The 19,235-nt window shown below is 44.1% G+C and overlaps 1 protein-coding gene across 1 annotated transcript in view; it reads left to right on the top strand.

The window, feature by feature from the left end:
* The window catches only part of LOC144676415 (uncharacterized), a 67,708-nt gene that overhangs the window by 25,353 nt on the left and 23,120 nt on the right, over window positions 1–19,235 (top strand). The window contains exons 6-10 of the mRNA XM_078536837.1: window positions 558–725; window positions 1,229–1,351; window positions 6,095–6,256; window positions 9,010–9,088; window positions 13,396–13,635. Of these exons, the coding sequence (XP_078392963.1) occupies window positions 558–725; window positions 1,229–1,351; window positions 6,095–6,256; window positions 9,010–9,088; window positions 13,396–13,635 (772 nt within the window). The remainder of the gene's footprint in view (window positions 1–557; window positions 726–1,228; window positions 1,352–6,094; window positions 6,257–9,009; window positions 9,089–13,395; window positions 13,636–19,235) is intronic.

The raw sequence follows: 19,235 nt of genomic DNA, 5'->3' as shown, positions 1-19,235 counted from the left end.
TTATTACATTTTTGAAATCTTTATTTTATATTTGGAAAAATGTTCATCTCCCTGAGGCAGCTCTGTGCCTCAGGGAGATTTGCAATCACATACTTGCGCGCATGCGTGAAGTTTGCACTCGCACTCCACCCCCCACCCTCTCCGCCCGCACAGATAGTGCTGAGCATTGCTGCTTGTGTTTCATGCTGGGCGGGCCTTAATTGGCTTGCCAGCGTGAAATCGTGGTCCAGCCCCGATCGCTGGTGGCGTTCAGCTTCCCGAACGCCCCTGCCTGCCGCCGCCGAGCCCGCCCGACAAGGGCTAAATTCTGCCCAATGTTTCAGGTAGATGACCTTTCATCAGAAGCTTCTGACAAAAGGTCCTCAAGCTGAAATGTCAGCTCTGTTTCTCTCTCCACAGATGCTGCCTAACCTGCTGATTACTTCCAGTATTTTCTGTTTTTATTTCAACATTACAAAATATTGCTCAATTCGGCAGTATAGACAGTGGAAAGTTTCACATCTTATATGTTTCAATCCAACACTCATTTAATTTTCATGATTTATTATTCTCCACAGAGGACCAGCTGGTGTGCTGCAGTGACCGAATACTGTCATCAACCACAAGCCAAAATTGCCAGCTTTTAACTATCTTAAACGTAACAGAGGATGACCTTGGTAGATATACATGTGTGGCTGAGAACCGTTCAGGCAAAGCTTCAACTTGCTGCTTACTGAATCTTGCAGGTAACTATACATTTGGCTGTGATTGATTTTGCCCAACTCTGGAGAGGGCTCATAGGCCACACTAAATCCCATGAATCATTCACCTGATAACCAGGTCAGAAAAGGAACAATCCATCACTGGTTTTGGGCTAGGGGTAGGGGAGAAAATGAGCCAGCCATTCCTGATGCAATCTTGCAAACCTTAGTGAAATGTATATCTGCCTGTATCTCAAATGAAGTCAGGATGGGGCTTTACTGCCTCAAGCACCATCTTACATTTTGAATAGCCAGGCACATGTAAAATGGTCACTTGGATGAAGTACTGAAGGGAACTCAAGTGTGGGAATCAGCGTTTTCAGGAGAGGTGAGGATAAAATTGGAAAAAGGGACAAGAAAGTTATTGTAAATGACTGGTACGCTAAAGGCATGGCTAGAATGTCTCCACTTTTTTGATGTAAAAAGAGTGAACAGTCAGAAGTCTTTTTCCTTTGGCCAAATCAACTTCACTTTCTTTCTATTTATAGTTGTGCCTTGTCGCCCTGATTCTCCTGAAGTAGCACAGGTCTATGAAGATGGAGCTTTAGTGATATGGAAGCCGCTTGTGACCAACATGCCAACAATGTACATTATTGAGTGTAAGAGGAAAGGTAAGTAGAGATGTCGCTTTGCTTGACACAGTGGAAAGAGTTACAGAGCTGGCTGATGACTACATAATTGAGAAAACATGACAATTCACTTATATCTGACACTGTTGGTGGAATTTTCCATTCTGGAGACTGCGGGTGGGAAAGTCAGCGTGATTCCCACTGGGCAGTGGGCAGGTGAACACGCACGATCTTACGCTTTTGAGCTCATTAATTATGCATCAATGAGGAGCTCAGCAAATCTCGTGGTGGGTGGGAAGCAAGTGACCCGCCCCACCGTTACCTCATAGAATTGAACGGCCTGGCGCCATTTTTAAAGGACACCCAGACGAACATTCATTCATTGCAGGCCAGGAGCTCCGCATTACTCCTCCAGAGTCCTTGCGGCCACAGCTTGTACTGGAGAAGCTCGCAGAGGCGAGCAGCCATGTCCCGGGACAATCAAGGGCACTTCCAGCATTACCTTTCACTCACCTCTTGATAAGGACACTGCTGGCGATACACCCATCCTTGGGCTAATACTCACGGTTGCAATGGTCCATATCCGTCAGCCTCTTGACCATATAAAGGGCCCGCTGCCTCTTGCTGCTCAGGCCGTTACTCCTCATGGCCCTGTGCCAACCAGTGACGGGCCCTCATTCCCCTTATCTGGATGAGAGCCATTACCAAGGCAGGGTTGCCTGCAGCCTGTATGATCAACGTCTCAGTGGATCTGTGAACAAATTGAAATGATACATTAAGGGAGCATGTCCTTTACAGGTTTCCCTCCATCTCAAAGCCAACAGGCAAGTGCCAAGTCCTTCACCTGGCCTCTGTTTAGACATGGCAGCCCCTCCCCATCACTTCCAGGTAAAGGACATCCTGAAGGACCAGAGATGGATGTTCCTCCCGCTCATATATGAATGTGTATGGATACGTTGCTTTTTGGACAGCGTGATGAAAGCCATGCGCAAGAAGCTTCACACTTCACTTTTCCACTTGTCTCCACTACTTTCGAAATTCTACAGAGAGGCCATTGCCTTGGCAGCATAGAAAGACTAAACACATGATCCCTTGTCAGCCATGACCATTCACACGAGAGATTGGAGGTTTGAAGTTGCGAGTTTCATGCCCTTGCAGGTGTTCCACCTCCCTCTCTCCCTTCATCTGACTGTAGCAGATGGCAAATCGTACAGAATGAACGGCAGCTCCACATTTTGCTGGGATCTCAATACTATGAGACCCACGAGTCGGGAACAAACCTGCTGCAATGTGGGCTTCACCATAGAGAGGAGAACACAACTGTGCATCTTTGACATCCAGCTGCCTCATAATTATCAGGGTGTCCCTTTACTCAGCCACTTCAACTCCAGTCACTCAAAAAGACCCTATTCCCACTTCAAGGAATCTCACTGACTCATGTTCAAGGTCAGTTTGGAAAAAAGGTGCGCATCACCTTTTGAAACTCACCTTCCACCCTCCCCCTGTCATGTATCAGCTTTCCCCCATCACCATAGACCCACCCAATATCATCATTCCTTTCCTTTCTATCACTCTTGAATATCACCCCCCATTACCCTGGACCCATCAAAATCCACCGCCACATGCGTTTCCTCCCCTCAGAGCCAACACTCATTACCATCCCCATGCCCACCCTGACCATGCCCTCTCCCGTTATCCAAGCCACTTGTCTTGCCCCCTCTGTGACCCACCCGATGAGACCTTTACCTGCCAGACTCTCGCTCTGGACCTGCCGCCCTATGGAATCGCACTCCACCTTCTGACTGCGACTGTTCCCTCCTATCACTAGTACCCTGAGTTCTTCCCAGGACCCCACCATTGACACTTCCAACCCCACCCTCAAAGACACTTTCCCCCCCTCCAACCCTTCCCGGGACACTCTCCCCACCCTTCCCCGGTCATGCCCCCATTACTTCCCCGGACACTGCCCCCAACCTTCCCTGAACATACTCCCACCCCTTTGCTGAACACTTACCCCACCCTTCCCCAGACACTCTTCCCCAACCTTCCCCGGACATTTCCGCCCCCCCCCCCCCCCCCCCCACCAAACTCTTTCCACCTAAGCCTGCCTCCCCTGTCCAGCCTTCATTCCAACCTTCAAACCTACCCCCACCCTTCCAGCCTTTGCCTGTCTCCCTTGTAAGACCATAAGACATAGCAGTAGAAGTAGGCCTTTCGGCCCATTGAGTCTGCACTGCCATTCAATGCGATCATGGCTGATCTGATAATCCTCAATTCCATTTCCATGCCTTTTCCCCGTGATCCCTGATTCCCTTTACTGATTAAAAACCTGTCTGTCTCCGTCTTGAATATACTTAACAACCCAGCCTCTACAGCCCTCTGCGGTGAAGAATTCCACAGATTCACTACCCTCTGAGAGAAGAAATTTCTCCTCATCCCTGTCTTAATTGGGCGGCCCCTTACTCTGAGATTATACCCTCTGGACCTAGACTCTCCCACAAGGGGAAACAACCTCTCAGCATCTATCCTGTCAAGACCCCTAAGAATCTTATATGTTTCAATAAGGTAGCCTCTCATTTTTCTAAACTCCAATAAGTACAGGCCCAACCTACTCACCCTCTCCTCATAAGAAAATCCCTCCATACCTGGATCAACTGAGTGAACCTTCCCTGGACTGCCTCCAATGCCGGTATATCTCTCCTTAGATAAGGGGTCAAAAACTGTTCAGAGTATTGTAGGTGTGGTCTAACTAGTTCCTTGTATAGTTTTAGCAAGACTTCTATTTTTATACTCCATTCCATTTGAAATAAAGGCCAACATTCCATTTGTCTTCCCTATTACCTGTTGAATTTGCATGTTTGCTTTTTGGGATTCATGCACAAGGACTCCCAAATCCATGTGTGCTGCAGCTTTCTGCAGTCTTTCTCCATTTAAATAATATTCAGCTCCTTTATTCTTCCTGCCAAAGTGCATAACCTCACATCTTCCCACATTATATTCCATCTGCCAAGCTTTTGCCCACTCACTTAACCTGTCTGTATCCCTCTGTAGACACTTTGTGTCATCCTCAACACTTGCCTTCCCACCTATTTTTGTGTCATCCGCAAACTTGGCGATAGTACATTCACTTCCCTCATCCAAGTCATTAATCTATATTGTAAATAATTGTAGCCCCAGCACTGATCCTTGTGGCACTCCACTAGTTACAGGTCGCCATCCTGAAAATGGCCCCCTTATCCCAATTCTGTCTTCTATTAGTTAGCCAATCCTCTATCCACGCTAATATACTACCCCCAACATCATGAGCTTTCATCTTATTGTTAGCCTTATGTGTGGCACCTTATTGGAAATCCAAATATATTACATCTACTGGTTCCCCTTTATCTATCGTGCTTGTTACCTCCTCAAAGAATTCTAATAAATTTGTCAGGCATGATTTCCTCTTCCTCTTAATGAAGTCATGCTGGCTCTGCTTGATTATATTAAATATTTCTAAATGCTGTGCCTTACATCCTTTATAATAGATTCTAACATTTTCCCAATGGCGGATGGTAAGCTTACTGGCCTATAGTTACCCTTTTTTTGTCTCCCTCCCTTCTTCAATAAGGGTGTTACATTGGCAGTTTTCCAATCCTCTGGGACTTTTCCAATCTAAGGATTCTTGGAAGATTACTACCAGTGCATCCACTATTTGTGTAGCTACTTCCTTTAATATCCTAGGACACAACCCATCAGGTCCGGGGGACTTATCGGCCTTTAGCCCCATTAGTTTCCCTAGTACTTTTTCTCTTGGGATAGTTATTGTAGTTATAGTTATTTTCCAGCCTTGGCGCAGCGTTTGCTAACAACACTTGAGTGAAGTTATGCAAAGTCCCCAAGAAGGAGAAAGCAACGTCAACAGACCTCAAAGTCGTGGAAGAGATGAAGCTCACCAAGTGCACGCTATTTATATGCAGTTGTAAATATTAACATTCTAAATTTTCGCTGGCAGGGAACTTAATTTGGAGGGCAAATTTAATTCCAGCCAGGTGGCCTTTTAATTAGCATATATGGATGCTAATACATGCAAATGGAGTTCCTCAAATTGTTCATCGGGAAGCTCAACCCACCTTTAACCCGCCTTAAAAGTCAGGAGAACAAAATTCCAACAGTTTATTCCGCCATCGGGTAACAGATTTTTTGCCTCACGCCAAATTAAGTGCCCCAGCCCGTCACGATTCCCGCTGCTGGCTGAAGCAGAAGATCCCATCCTGTGTTTCTTACTATATAAATTAGTAAAATTGTTTCATGGGAATAAAATAGAATTTGAAATGTTCTTGTGATTTTAAGCTTTCTTTTGAATGTGAATGCATTGCAATGTTAATGAAAATTGACTTTTTAAAAGCTGTTTTCTGTGTTGTGAAGAATAAAATTTCCTCTAGTACCACACTTGTTACGTTTATATAAAATTTCTTTCTGCAATGTTTTGATACACAAAAATAATTTTATCCCCATACACTAAATGGTGCATGGGAAAATATAATGCTAAGCTCCAGGAATTTTTAAGAACCTACAAAGCTTGGGACCAAAAGTTGAAAGGTGGAATTAGACTGCTTAGCTTTTTTGTGACTGACATGGACACGATGGGCCAAATGATCCCTTCAGTTTTGTTAGATCAGTTCCATTTACCCACCAACATGCCATATTTCTCAATAGCTTTGCTCCAGTAACATCCATTTTTTTTCTTGAACTGCGTTAAAGTACCTTATAATATATTTTTGTCCAAAAAAATGTTACCTTTTTCAGGTGAAGACTGGAAAAATGTTGCATCTGACCTTTCTGAATCCTGCTTTTATGTCGGTAACCTGCACAGGGGAGAAACCTATTCGTATAGAGTTGCATATGTCAACAAAGCTGGGAAAGGACTATTTAGTCGACCATCTGCTGAAGTTATCATTGGGGAGACAGGTAAGTGCTTAACACTCTCTAGTCAATTAGACAGTCTATCAGTATTTGACTTTACCTAAAAGATAATTCAATGCCACAGAATTACATAGAATTTACAGCACAGAAACAAATAATTCGGTCTAACTGGTCTGTGCCGGTGTTTACACTCAACACGTGCCTCCACCCACCTTACTTCACCTAAGTGTCAGCTGTGGCTCAGTTGATAGCACTCTTGGCTCTGTGTCAGAAGGTTGTGTGTTTAATCCCTGTTCCAAGACTTGAGCCCAAAAATCTAGGCTGGCTCTTGCTATGTTGTGCCAGATGATGTGTGCCAGATGGACCAAATCCACAAGGAAAACTTGGCCACGCTGTAACAACAGTTTTGCAATTTGTATTTATTACAAGAAGATGTATGCACTGAATTCAGAAGTAACGAGTTCACAAAGATCTTTGAAGGTTTTAAAAATTAAATTAGAATATTTATTAACAAAAGAAAAGATTTCAAGCACATACATAAGATTACAATTACTTAATTCTATAACAAATCCTAAAATTCCTAATTAACCTGACTCCTAGTTACACACCCCCTTTAAGGCAACAGTCCAAAATAGATTTTAGTTTTAAAAAAACAGCAAGTTAACACAGTATCCACTTGACAGTGGAATTCCAAATGGCTTTTCCCCAACTTTAGTTACTGGACACAACAGACTTATGCACAAATGGCTGGAGGCTTCTTCAAGTTTGTTTCACACACTCCTGTTAGATCTTACTTTTTTAAAAGTCATTCATGGGATGTGGCTGTTGCTGGCTAGGCCAGCATTTATTGCCCATCCCTAATTGCCTTTGTTCAGAGAGCATTTAAGAGTCAACCACATTGCTGTGGTTCTGGAGCCACATGCAGGCCAGACCAGGTAAGGACAGCAGATTTCCTTCCCTAAAGGACATTAGTGATTAGAACCAGATGGGCTTTTAGAACAATCAGACTTTGTTCAATCAGTGATCATCAGACTTTTAATTCCAGATTTTTTATTGAATTCAAATTTCACCATCTGCCATGGCGGGATTCAAACCTAGGTGCAGAGCATTACCCTGGGTCTCTGGAATACTAGTCAGTGACAATACCACTATGCTACCACCTCCCTCTATGGCCCCAACATAGCCTTTCATTCTCTTTTATATATGTTTCTCTCTCTTTAATATATAAATTCCATTGTTCCATATACCCTTAGAACTGTACCTTTCTCATAATATAGAAACTTTCATGTTGCCAATATTGTCAGCAACCTTTGGGAAAAATAAACACACTGCTTAGCCTTGCTTATTTGGATAGTTGTAAACATACTAACATCCCTTTGAAATCCAAACAATCCCTTCACTTATCTAAAAATGCGAATTCCCTTCACACCTTACATGCTAAGGCAGCATCCATGTTTACTCATTAGCATTTCAACACCTAGTTTCTTTTGATAATTTCAAGCTTGCAGTCTACCTGACTCCAAAAGTAATTAAATCACACAGACAGAACCACCTACACTCATATCCATAAACCTAATTTACAACAAACCAGAAAAATATTATGAAAATTATTATACTTTCGTAACACTCTCCAATGCAATACTGCAGTGTTACAGATGCTATCTTTTGGATGATATGCCAAACCAAGGACCCGTGTGCGCTCACAGATGAATGTAAAAGATCCCATGGTACTATTTCAAAGATTAACAGGAGAGTTATCCCTGCCATCCTGGCCAATATTGATCCCGCAAACAACTTCACAAAAAAAAACAGATTAACTGGTTATTATCACTCTGCTCCTTGTGGTAGCTTGTGTACAAATTGGTTGCTGCATTTCCTACATCATAACAGCGGCTACGCTTCAGGATTTTGACTCAGCGACAGTGAAGGAATGGCAATGTCCAAGTCGGGATGGTGAGTCACTTGGCGGGGAATTTGCAGGTGGTGGTGTTCCCATGTGTTTTCTGCCCTTGTCCTCCTAAATGGTAGCAGTTGTGGGTTTGGAAGGTGCTGTTGGTGAGTTCCTGCAATGCATTTGTGTGTTGGTGGTAAATGGAGTGAATGTTTGTTAGGGGTGGCAATCAAATAGGCTGCTTTGTCCTGGATGGTGTCAAGTGTCTTGGATGTTGGAGCTACACTCATCCAGGCAAGTAGACAGTATTCCATCACACTTTGGGGAATTGGGGGGTGAGTTACTCACTGCAGGATTCCAAACCTCTGACCTGCTCTTGTAGCACAGTATTTCTATGGCCAGTCCAGTTTAGTTTCTGGTCAATGGTAACCCCAGAATGTTGATAGTGGGTGAATTAAGTGATGGTATGAATGTCAGGGGGAGGTGGTTAGATTCTCCCTTGTTGGAGATGGTCATTGCCTGGCACTTGCATGGCGCGATGTGCCACTTATCAGCCCAAGCCTGGATATGTCCAGGTCCTGCTGCATTTGGACATTGTGGTAACATCAGCGAACATCTGACCTTATGACAGAGGGAAGGTGATTGATGAAGCAGCTGAAGATGGTTAGGTCTAGGACACTACCTGAGGAACTCCTTCCGTGATGTCCTGGAACTGAGATGATTGACCACCAACAGCCAGAACCATCTTCCTTTGTGCTAGTTATGACTCCAATCAGTGGAGAGTTTGCCCCTGATTCCCATTCAAAAAGTGTGACAGTTTATTTTGTTTATTTTCTGAAATGTTCCTTCATTACATTTTTAATTTTCTAAATTTCCTTCCTTTCTTTTCTCTATTCTTTCCTTTTAGAAGTAAAGTCACATAGTGTACATGGAGAGAAGCTGGCATCAGTGCATCAGACATACACATTTCTCACAGAGATAAACAGGTACATTAGCTGTCCTTAACATTTAGTGTGGATAACATAAGCATACTGGATTATGCAAGTTGCAGGATAATGCATAGTCACAACTGTCTTAATATTGAGCATAATACATAGGCTGTATTGAATTACATAAAAGATAGCACGCAATTTGGAATATGCACAGAAGATAAAACATGAGCTGGAATATGTTACATAATGCAACGTACAGCTACAAGAGATGAGTTATATTTTGCATAATTTGCTAAAATTGGGAATGAGAGTTAATAAAGGTAACCACTTATGAACATGAGAAATGGGAACAGGAATAGGCCAAACTGCCCTTCTAGCCTGCTCCATCATTCAATAAGATCATTATTGATCTTCTATCTTAACTTCACTTTATTGACAGAGCCCCTAATTTATGTGATTGCACTAGAGAGAGTACAGAGGAGATTTTACCAGGATATTAACTATGATCAGTAAAATCAAAAGCAGGCACTCCATTGGTGGAATTTAATGCCCAGCTGCTGAAACGAGCTTGGAGGTCGAAGAAGGAGCATTTGATTGGGCAGAAGAGCACCAGGTAGAAACTCCACTGCCTCCCTGGCCCTGCCCCAATTAAGTCTGCAGAGAGATGGCTCATGGATACTAAACTCTGTCCTTTTTTAAAATTAATTCACGGGATGTGGGCTTCGTTGGCTGGGCCAGCATTTATTGCCCATCCCTACTTGCCCTTGAGAAGGTGGTAGTGAGCTGCCTTCTTGAACCGCTGCAGTTCATGTGGTGTAGGTACACCCATAGTGTTGTTAGGAAGGGAGTTCCAGGATTTTGACCCAGCGACAGTGAAGGAACAGCGATATATTTCCAAGTCAAGACGGTAAGTGATTTGGAGGGGAGTTTCTAGATGGTGATGTTGCCATCTATCTGCTGCTCTTGTCCTTCTAGATGGTAGCGGTCATGGGTTTGGAAGGTGCTGTTGAAGGAGCCTTGGTGAATTCCTGCAGTGCATCTTGTCAGTGGTACACACTGCTGTTACTGTGCGTCAGTGATGGAGCGAGTGAATGTTTGTGGATGTGGTGCTAATCAAGCGGGCTGCTTTGTCCTGGTTGATGTCAAGCTTCTTAGTGTTGTGGGAACTGCACTCATCCACTCAAATCACACTCCAGACTTGTGCCTTGTACTGGTGGACAGGCTTTGGGGAGTCAAGAGGCAAGTTACCCGTCGCACGATTCCTAGCCTCTGACCTGCTGTTGTAACCACAGTATTTATATGGCTAGTCCAGTTCAGTTTCTGGTCAATGGTAATCCCCAGGTTGTTGATAGTGGGGGATTCAGTGATGGTAATGTCATTGAACATCAAGGGGCGATGGTTGGATTCCCTCTTGTTGGAGATGGTCATTGCCTGACACTTGTGTGGCATGAATGTCACTTGCCACTTGTCAGCCCAAGCCTGGATATTGTCCAGGTCTTTCTGCATTTGGACATGGACTGCTTCAGTACCTGAGGAGTCACGAATGGTGCTGAACATTGTGCAATCATCAACAAACATCCCCACTTCTGACATTATGATGGAAAGAAGGTCATTGATGAAGCAACTGAAGACATTACCCTGAGGAACTCCTGCAGTGATGTCCTGGAGCTGAGATGACTGATCTCCAACAACCACAACCGTCTTCTTTTGTGCTAGGTATGACTCCAACCAGCAGAGAGTTTTCCCCCTGATTCCCATTGACTCCAGTTTTGCTAGGGCTCCTTGATGCCACACTCTATCAAATGCTGCCTTGATGTCAAGGGCAGTCACCCTCAACTCAGGAGTTCAGCTCTTTTGCCCATGTTTGAACCAAGGCTGTAATGAGGTCAGGAGCTGAGTGGCCCTGGCAGAACCCAAACTGGGCATCAGTGAGCAGGTTATCGCTAAGCAAGTGCCACTTGATAGCACTGTTGATGACCCCTTCCATTACTTTACTGATGATAATCAAGGGTAGACTGATGGGCCGGTAATTGGCTGGGTCGAATTTTTCCTGCTTTTTGTGTACAGGACATACCTGGGCAATTTTCCTCACAGCCAGGCAGATGCCAGTGTTGCCGTTGGCTAGGGGCGCGGCAATTTCTGGAGCACAAGCCTTCAGTACTATTGCTGGAATATTGTCGGGGCCCATAGCCTTTGCAGTATCAAGTGCCTTTAGCTTTCTTGATATCATGTGGAGTGAATTGAATTGGCTCAAGACTGGCATCTGTGATGCTGGGGACCTCCAGAGGAGGCCAAGATGGATCATCCACTCGCCACTTCTTGCTGAAGATTGCAGCAAATGCTTTACCTTTTGTACTGATGTGATGGGCTCCTCCATCATTGAGGATAGGGATATTTGTGGAGCCTCCTCCTCCAGTGAGTTGTTTAATTGTCCAGCACCATTCACGACTGGATTTGGCAGGATTGCCGAGCTTAGATCTGATCCATTGGTTGCCCTGTCTATCATTTGCTGATTATGCTGCTTGGCATACAAGTAGTCCTGTGTTATAGATTCACCAGGTTGACATCTCATTTTTAGGTATGCCTGGTGTTGCTCCTGGCATGCCTCCTGCACTCTTTGTTGATCCAGGGTTGAACCCCTGGCTTGATGGTAATGGTAGAGTGGGGGATATGCTGGGCCATGAGGTTGCAGATTGTGTTTGAGTACAATTCTGCTGCTGCTGATGGCCCACATGGGTGCCCAGTCTTGAGTTGCTAGATCTGTTCGAAACCTATCCCATTTAGCAGTGCCACACAACACAATAGAGGGTATCCTCAATGTGAAGGCAGGACTTCATCTCCACAACGACTGTGTGTTGATCACTCCTACCAATACTGTCATGGACAAATGCATCTGCGGTAGGCAGGTTGGTGAGGATGAGGTCAATTATATTTTTCCCTCTTGTTGGTTCCCTTACCACCTGTCGCAGACCCAGTCTAGCAGCTATGACCTTTAGGACTCAGCCAGCTCAGTCAGTAGTGGTGCTACTGAGCCACTCTTGGTGATGGACTTTGAAGTGCCCCACCCAGAGTATATTCTGCGCCCTTGCCATAATCAGTGCTTCCTCCAAATGGTGCTCAACATGGAGGAGCACAGATTCATCAGCTGAGGGAGGGCGGTATGTGTTAATCAGCAGGAGGTTTCCTTGCCCATGTTTGACCTGATGCCATGAAACTTCATGAGGTCCGGAGTCGATGTTGAGGACTCCCAGGGCAACTTCCTCCCAACTGTATACCACTGTGCCGCCACCTCTGCTGGGCCTGTCCTGCCGGTGAGACAGGACATACCCAGGGATGGTGATGGTGGTGTGATGGTGGTGTCTGGGACATTATCTGTAAGGTATGATCCTGTGAGGATGACTATGTCAGGCTGCTGCCTGACTAGTCTGTGAGACAGCTCTCCCAATTTTGGCACTAGCCCCCTGATGTTAGTAAGGAGGACTTTGCATGGTCGACAGGGCTTAGATTGCCGTTGTTGTTTCCGGTGCCAAGGTCGATGTTGGGTGGTCTGTCTGGTTTCATTCCTTTTTTGTGACTTTGTAGCGGTTTGTCACAACTGAGTGGTTTGCTAGGCCATTTCAGAGGAAATTGCTGTGGGTCTGGAGTCACATGTAGGCCAGACTAGGTAGGGACGACAGATTTCCTTCCCTAAAGGGCATTAGTGAACCAGATGGGTTTTTGCAACAATCGACAATGGCTCCATGGTCATCATTAGACTGTTAATTCCAGATTTTTATTGTATTCAAATCCACCATCTGCCGAGGTGGGATTCAAACCCCAGAGCATTACCCTGGGTCTCTGGATTACTAGTCCAGTGACAATTACCACTATATCATCGCCTCCTTTTACCAGTTCAGCCTGCACTCAACAACAACTTGCAATTATATAGAATCCCTCAAGTAGAAAACACCTCAAAGTGCTTCACAAGAGACAGAGGAGAACACCAAGCAGGAGACATGTTTTGTGGGAGAATGGTGGGGCGAATAGTTGGAGGTGCCCCAAATGCAGGGTTAAAGGCAACTGGCCCCCAATTATATGTATACCATTGGTCTCCGCTGCACATCTAGTAACTAACATCCACTAACATCAGGGAGCGGTTACAACTCTGAGGAAATTCCTGGCCATAAATTTTTCTTTAGAGGTTTTTGTTGGAAGGAGAGATTGAGCAAGGTAAGGTGATTTTAGGCAAGGTTGAGACCATAGTAACATTCTCACTGATTAATACTTTTTACTATTCCCAGATTTAGTTTGTTTTATGTTAATTAGATTAACTACATTATTTTATATTTAATTCTATGTACGGTTTGAATTTTTTTTTAAAGAGGGCGCTTCGGCATCATAAAGAAATGTACAGAGAACTCCTCGGGAAAGTCGCTCGCAGCTAAAATCACTCTTTACAAGAAGCAGAATAAGCCATTTGTCCTGAAGGAGTATGAAATCCTAAAGAAACTGCATCACAACAACATTGTTCAGCTTCACGGTGCCTACATTACACCTAAATACTTAGTTCTGATCCAAGAACTCTGCAACGGGAAGGAGCTGTTTCACAACCTGGCTGAGAGGTAAAGATGGATCAGTTCTGTGTGAACCTTGTTTCCCATTATGACAGTTTAGAGAGTTTTATTCTGCTCCTGACTATGCTGGCCCGAACTTCTGTCTTCTTGGTGTAAAAGCACTGTTATCTGAGCCTTGTTTGCCCTTCGAAGCGAGATGACCATATTCATCATCTGGCATGTTTAGTAGGGTTTCAGTGACTGCTAAGGCCAATTTGCGCCCAGAAGTTCCGACTGAAAAGGGACAGAATACTGCAGACTACTGAGTTTTGGACAAGCTACTAGCTCAGGATAACAAGTCCATGCTACATTGCATGTCCAGCTCTGAACCTGCACAGTCATTAGCAAACAAGAAATTTTAAAGACAAAGGCAAAATACTGCAGATGCTGAAAATCTGAAATAAAAACAAAAAGTGCTAGAAAAACTCAGCAGGTCGGGTAGCATCTGCGGTGAGAGAAACAGAGTCAACATTTCGAGTCGGTTATAACTGTCTCCATTGCGGGTTATAGTAAGGCTTAAGAATATAAAGCTTTGGTTTAAGGTGAATGGAGGGTTGTTTACTTTTGATTTAGTTTAGTATGCCAGTGTGTGTTTACAAACCATGATTGAAGTTTTGACCCAGTTGAGAGGCTTTTAGAAGCAAAAAAGCCATGAGGTTGCTATTGACAAAACTGCTGACGGCAGAGCTATGCTCTAAAAGGAAAACTGATGGGATTTGGGTTTTTTAGGAGAAAGTAGGCGTAAGAGAAGCTGGCTTGGAAGCTGCAGGCGTCCAATCTGTCATGTTTAACAAGGGAACTCAGTTCTGTAGGTTTAGAGAGGAAAAGAGGAGTTCCAGAGAACTGGGAGAACTGAGTAGCTCTGTAAAAAAAAGTCCAGCTACAGAATAGACACCAAAGGAGTGTCTACATGTGTCTGGTGGGCCATGACGTTTGACCATCAGCAATGGCTATACATGGACCAGGAGATCATATTGGTAGGAATATACCATGGACCTGAGCTGTAACCTGTGCAGCCAGATCCAGAGAAAAAGAAACTGATTTCCAGCATATGTTTAAAAACCTGACAGAATGAAAGCCACAGTAAAAAAGATTAAACTGGGGTAAACCTGTTGGATTGAGATTAAGGTAGAAGCTCATATCGTTTAGAATCATTATTTTATTTGCTCAGTCTACCTATTTAGTCATTATTGTGTGTTTTGTTCAAGTTTGTAAGGTAAAGTTTTTTTAGTGTTTCAGTTTAATCTTGGAGTCCTGCTGTTCATTTCCTTGCCCTTGATTCTTCCATGCATTACGTTCTTTAAATTAGTTTTTTTTTTATTCATTCACGGGATCTGGACTTCGCTGGCTGGGCCAGCGTTTATCACACATCTCTAATTGCCCTTGAGAAGGTGGTGGTGAGCTGCCTTCTTGAACCGTTGCAGACCAATTGGTGTAGGTACACCCACAGTGCTGTTAGGAAGGGAGTTCCAGGATTTTGACCCAGCAACAGTGAAGGAACGGCGATATGTTTCCAAGTCATGATGGTGTGTGACTTGGAGGGGAATTTCCAGGTGGTGGTGTTCCAATGTATCTGCTGCCCTTGTCCTTCTAGATGATAGTGGTTGTGGGTTTGGAAGGTGCTGTTGAAGGAGCCTTGGTGAATTCTTGCAATGCATCTTGTAGATGGTACACACTGCTGCCACTGTGCGTCGGTGGTGAAGGGAGTGAATGTTTGTGGATGTGGTGCCAATCAAGTGGTCTGCTTTGTCCTGGATGGTGTCAAGCTTCTTAAGTGTTATGGGAGCTGCACTCACCCAGGCAAATGGGGAGTATTTCATCATACTCCTGACTTGTTCCTTGTAGATGGTGGACAGGCTTTGGGGAGTCAGGAGGTGAGTTACTCGTCGCATGATTCCTAGCCTCTGACCTGCTCTTGTAGCCACAGTATTTATGTGGCTAATCCTGTTCATTTTCTCTGAGGTGCTTTCCTTATTCGGTTAGAGCCGCGTAGCCCAAGCTCACTTCAGGTTCCTCCACAGGATCGACATGATCAGGAACTGCAGCATGAGATACATCATTAGAATGTGGCAGCTCTGAGTTAGGCAATTCTACAGAGACATTGGGCATGTCTATTCTAGGTCAATCTGTCACCTCAGGGATTGATGGTTCGATGTTAATCACAGGCGGAATAGTTGGTTGTTAGAATTTCTCTCTATCACGAATTTGGTCCATGTGTTTTCGAACAGTTCTGCCTTCCACTTCCACCTGGAAGGATACAGGACCAGTTCCTGAGACAATGGTTTAAGGAACCCAATAAGGTCCACTTCCGAAATTCCGCACGAATACTATCACCTACAGTGAATGTGTGAGGTTTGTTATGAATATCGTGATTCCTCTCTACCTTCCCCTCTAAGTTTGGAAACATCAGACTTAGCCTTGTACGTGGGCGGCGTTTTATCAGTAATTCAGACGGTGTTGAACCCATAATTGAATGAGACGTCGTACAATAACTGAGAAGAAAGTGGGAAAGTCGAGTTTCTCGAGTACCTCTTTGTTCCAGATTTGAAAGTTTTCACAGCTCTCTCAGCTAAACCATTTGATGAGGGATGGTGTGGTGCGGTTTTAATATATCTGATTCCATTTAAATTCATGAATTTCTGAAACTCTATACTGGTAAAGACTGTACCGTTATCAGAAACGATGATTTCTGATAGGCCATGCATGAAAAAACGATGACGCAGCTTCTCGATAGTTGCGTTGCCTTGATGTTGGTGATCTGATTTCGTATATATCCATCCATTTAGAATGTGCATCTACGATCAACAAAAACATGATACCTAAGAATGGTCCTACATAATCAATATGTAGTCTAACCCAGGGTTGACCAGGCCGCTCCCATGGATGTTGACAATGGAGACAGTGCTTGACCATGCTTCATGCAAGCATTTTCACCTTTGAAATGCCTTTTGATATGCCTGGATGTGCACTGCGAAGCTCTGTCAAGAGTGGTTATCTTCCTTGCGAAGGGTCGACAACGCTTGATCCCCACAACAAAATTCCATCTTGATAACTGAACTCTGTTTTTCTGGCATGGAGTCGTCTCATCTCTTCAGATACAAGTGAATTTGATCACCCTTGCAAAACAAGATCTCTGACTTTCAACAAAATTGGATCTCTGTTCATCCAATTCCTAATTTGTTTCGTACTCACAGGCGAAGGATCAAAGAAATCCAGTTCTAGCACAACTTCCTGTGGCACTGGAGCATGTACAATGCTATCTGGTAATGGGAGACGACTGAGTGCATCCACATTTGCAATACGTAAGTTAGGATGGTACATAAAGGTATACTCATGTGCAGATAATATCAAAGCCCAATGCTGATGCTATTGGCAGAATGGCTTTATCCTCATTGCACAAATTTATTAATGGTTTATGGTCTGTCATAATTGTGAAATATCGTCCATGCAGATACTGGTGGAACCTCTTCACTCCGAATACCACCAATAAACCTTCTTTTACTAGCTGGGAATAACCCTTCTCGGCCATGGAGAGGGTTCTCGAGACATAGCCAATAGACCTTTCTGATCCATCTTCCATTCTATGTGATAACACAGCTCCCACATCATAAAGAGATGCATCACACGTTAATACCAATTCTTTCGATGGGTCGTAGTGTACCAGTAAACACGACGAATGGAACAGTTTCTTTACTTTCACAAAGGCTTCTTCCTGTTGTGAATTCCACGACCTACGGTAATTCTTTTTTAACAACAAGTGTAATGGTGCTAACACAGTTGATAAGTTTGGCAAAAAGCGGCTATAGTAGTTGATCATACCCAGGAAAGGCATGGGCTCAGTTGCATTGGACGGTGAGGGCGCAACTTATATTGTCCAACCTTTCTCTTCTACTGGATGCAAACTCATGGCGTCCACCTTGTGACCCAGGTAAGTAACTTCTGGTGCTTGAAATGTACAGCTTTCTTTCTTCATTCGTATGCTGGCTTCCATGACTCTTCCTAGCATCCTAGCACCTCCTCCAGGTTGGCCAAGCATTCGGTCTCAGTTGACCCTGTGATCAGAAGATCATCTAGGTATACTACCATTCAGGGAAGTCCTTGCAAAAGACTCTCCATTTGAAGATTGCACATGATTGTGAGTAAAACCTTCCCTACTGCCATTACAGGTCACATGATTGTACAGACAAAACAGCCCTAAGCACAGGTAATCTTAGGAGTGGAGCTTTCTAGTCATGGACCTGGTTCAAGCATGTAGCTTCTACATGAGCTCTGTAAATAAAGTTATTTGTTTCAAGTAAGAAACCTGCCCAGTGCACCAAGTTTATTACACAGACGATACTCCAAAGGGTAGGCGAGTATACTGATAAAGATCCTTGTGTATGTTGATAGTCACGTCACCTCTAGACGTGCTATCCAGCTCTAACTGTTGGTAAGCATGGCTCGTATCCAATTTTGCATAGAATTTGCCTCCAGCTAGCTTTGCATTTAAGTCACCTATCCTTGGAATAGGGTACTTATCTAGTTTGGCTGCCTTGTTTACAGTCAATTTATAGTCCCTACAAATGCGTATGGTTTGGTGTGGTTTAACCACTGGAACTATGGATGCTGCCCATTCCGAGAATTGGACAGGTTGGATGATGCCCAGCATTTCTAACCGGCACAGTTCTATATCCACCTTCTCCTTCAACGCATAAGGCACAGGTCTGGCCTTAAAGAAACATGGTGTCGCCTGAGGATCCACATATATATTTTTGCTTGCAACCTTTTTAACTTCCCTAAATACTCTATTGTATTTCCTTAGCAGTTCAGGAACTCCTCTTGTTTTCTGATGAAATATTTCAGAACAGTCAAACTTGATTTTCTGTAACCAGCCTCGGCCCAGAAGACTAGGTCCTTTGCCTGTCCCTATTATTACTGGAAGCTGGGCTGTCTGTTGCCTTTAAACACTGGTGCTGTGGCACCTTTACCTGAATAGATTCTCCAGTGTATGTCTTCAGTTTAGCAGCTGTCCACTCCAGATTCAGTGGCTGGGTACCTTCATTTAGGTATTGAAATGTGTGCTCTCCCACCACTGTGGTTGAGGCTCCCGTATCTGTCTCCATTATTAGTGGCTTCCCATTAACTTGGATTGTGACAGTGATAGGTTCGGTTTTTACGGTGATGACATTATACAAGGAATAGATGTAGGTCTCGGCATCTTCAGGTTCTACTGTATTTTTCAATTCAGTCATGTTGGTTTTCTGCTTTTTGGGCTGTTTTGACTTCATCCTGCATTGCTTTTCTTCTGGCAGTAATGGCATTCTGCCTCCTTGAATCTGCAGATGTCTGGTTTATGGTCACCCCCCACATCTTTAACAAATTAACCTTGGAGTCACTGCTGAAGTGTTTCTGCAAGGCCTTTTCATGTTTCTAACAGCTGACGTTGCCTCTCGCTTTGATGCTGTGCCTCTAGTTTTCGCGTCATCCCCGGCAGTAGGTTCCAGCCCTGTCTGAAGAACAGTGCCATGTTGTATGTGTTGCAAAGCTTGAGAGTCTCTCGCAGCGCCTTCCATGGTGAGTGATATTTCCAGGGCACACTTCAAGTCGCTGTTGACCTCTGCAAGTAAATA

This window comes from Cetorhinus maximus, chromosome 3, assembly GCF_964194155.1.
Source record: "Cetorhinus maximus chromosome 3, sCetMax3.hap1.1, whole genome shotgun sequence".
Classification (NCBI taxonomy): Eukaryota; Metazoa; Chordata; class Chondrichthyes; order Lamniformes; family Cetorhinidae; genus Cetorhinus; species Cetorhinus maximus.
This window is presented reverse-complemented; position numbering and strand designations above follow the sequence as displayed.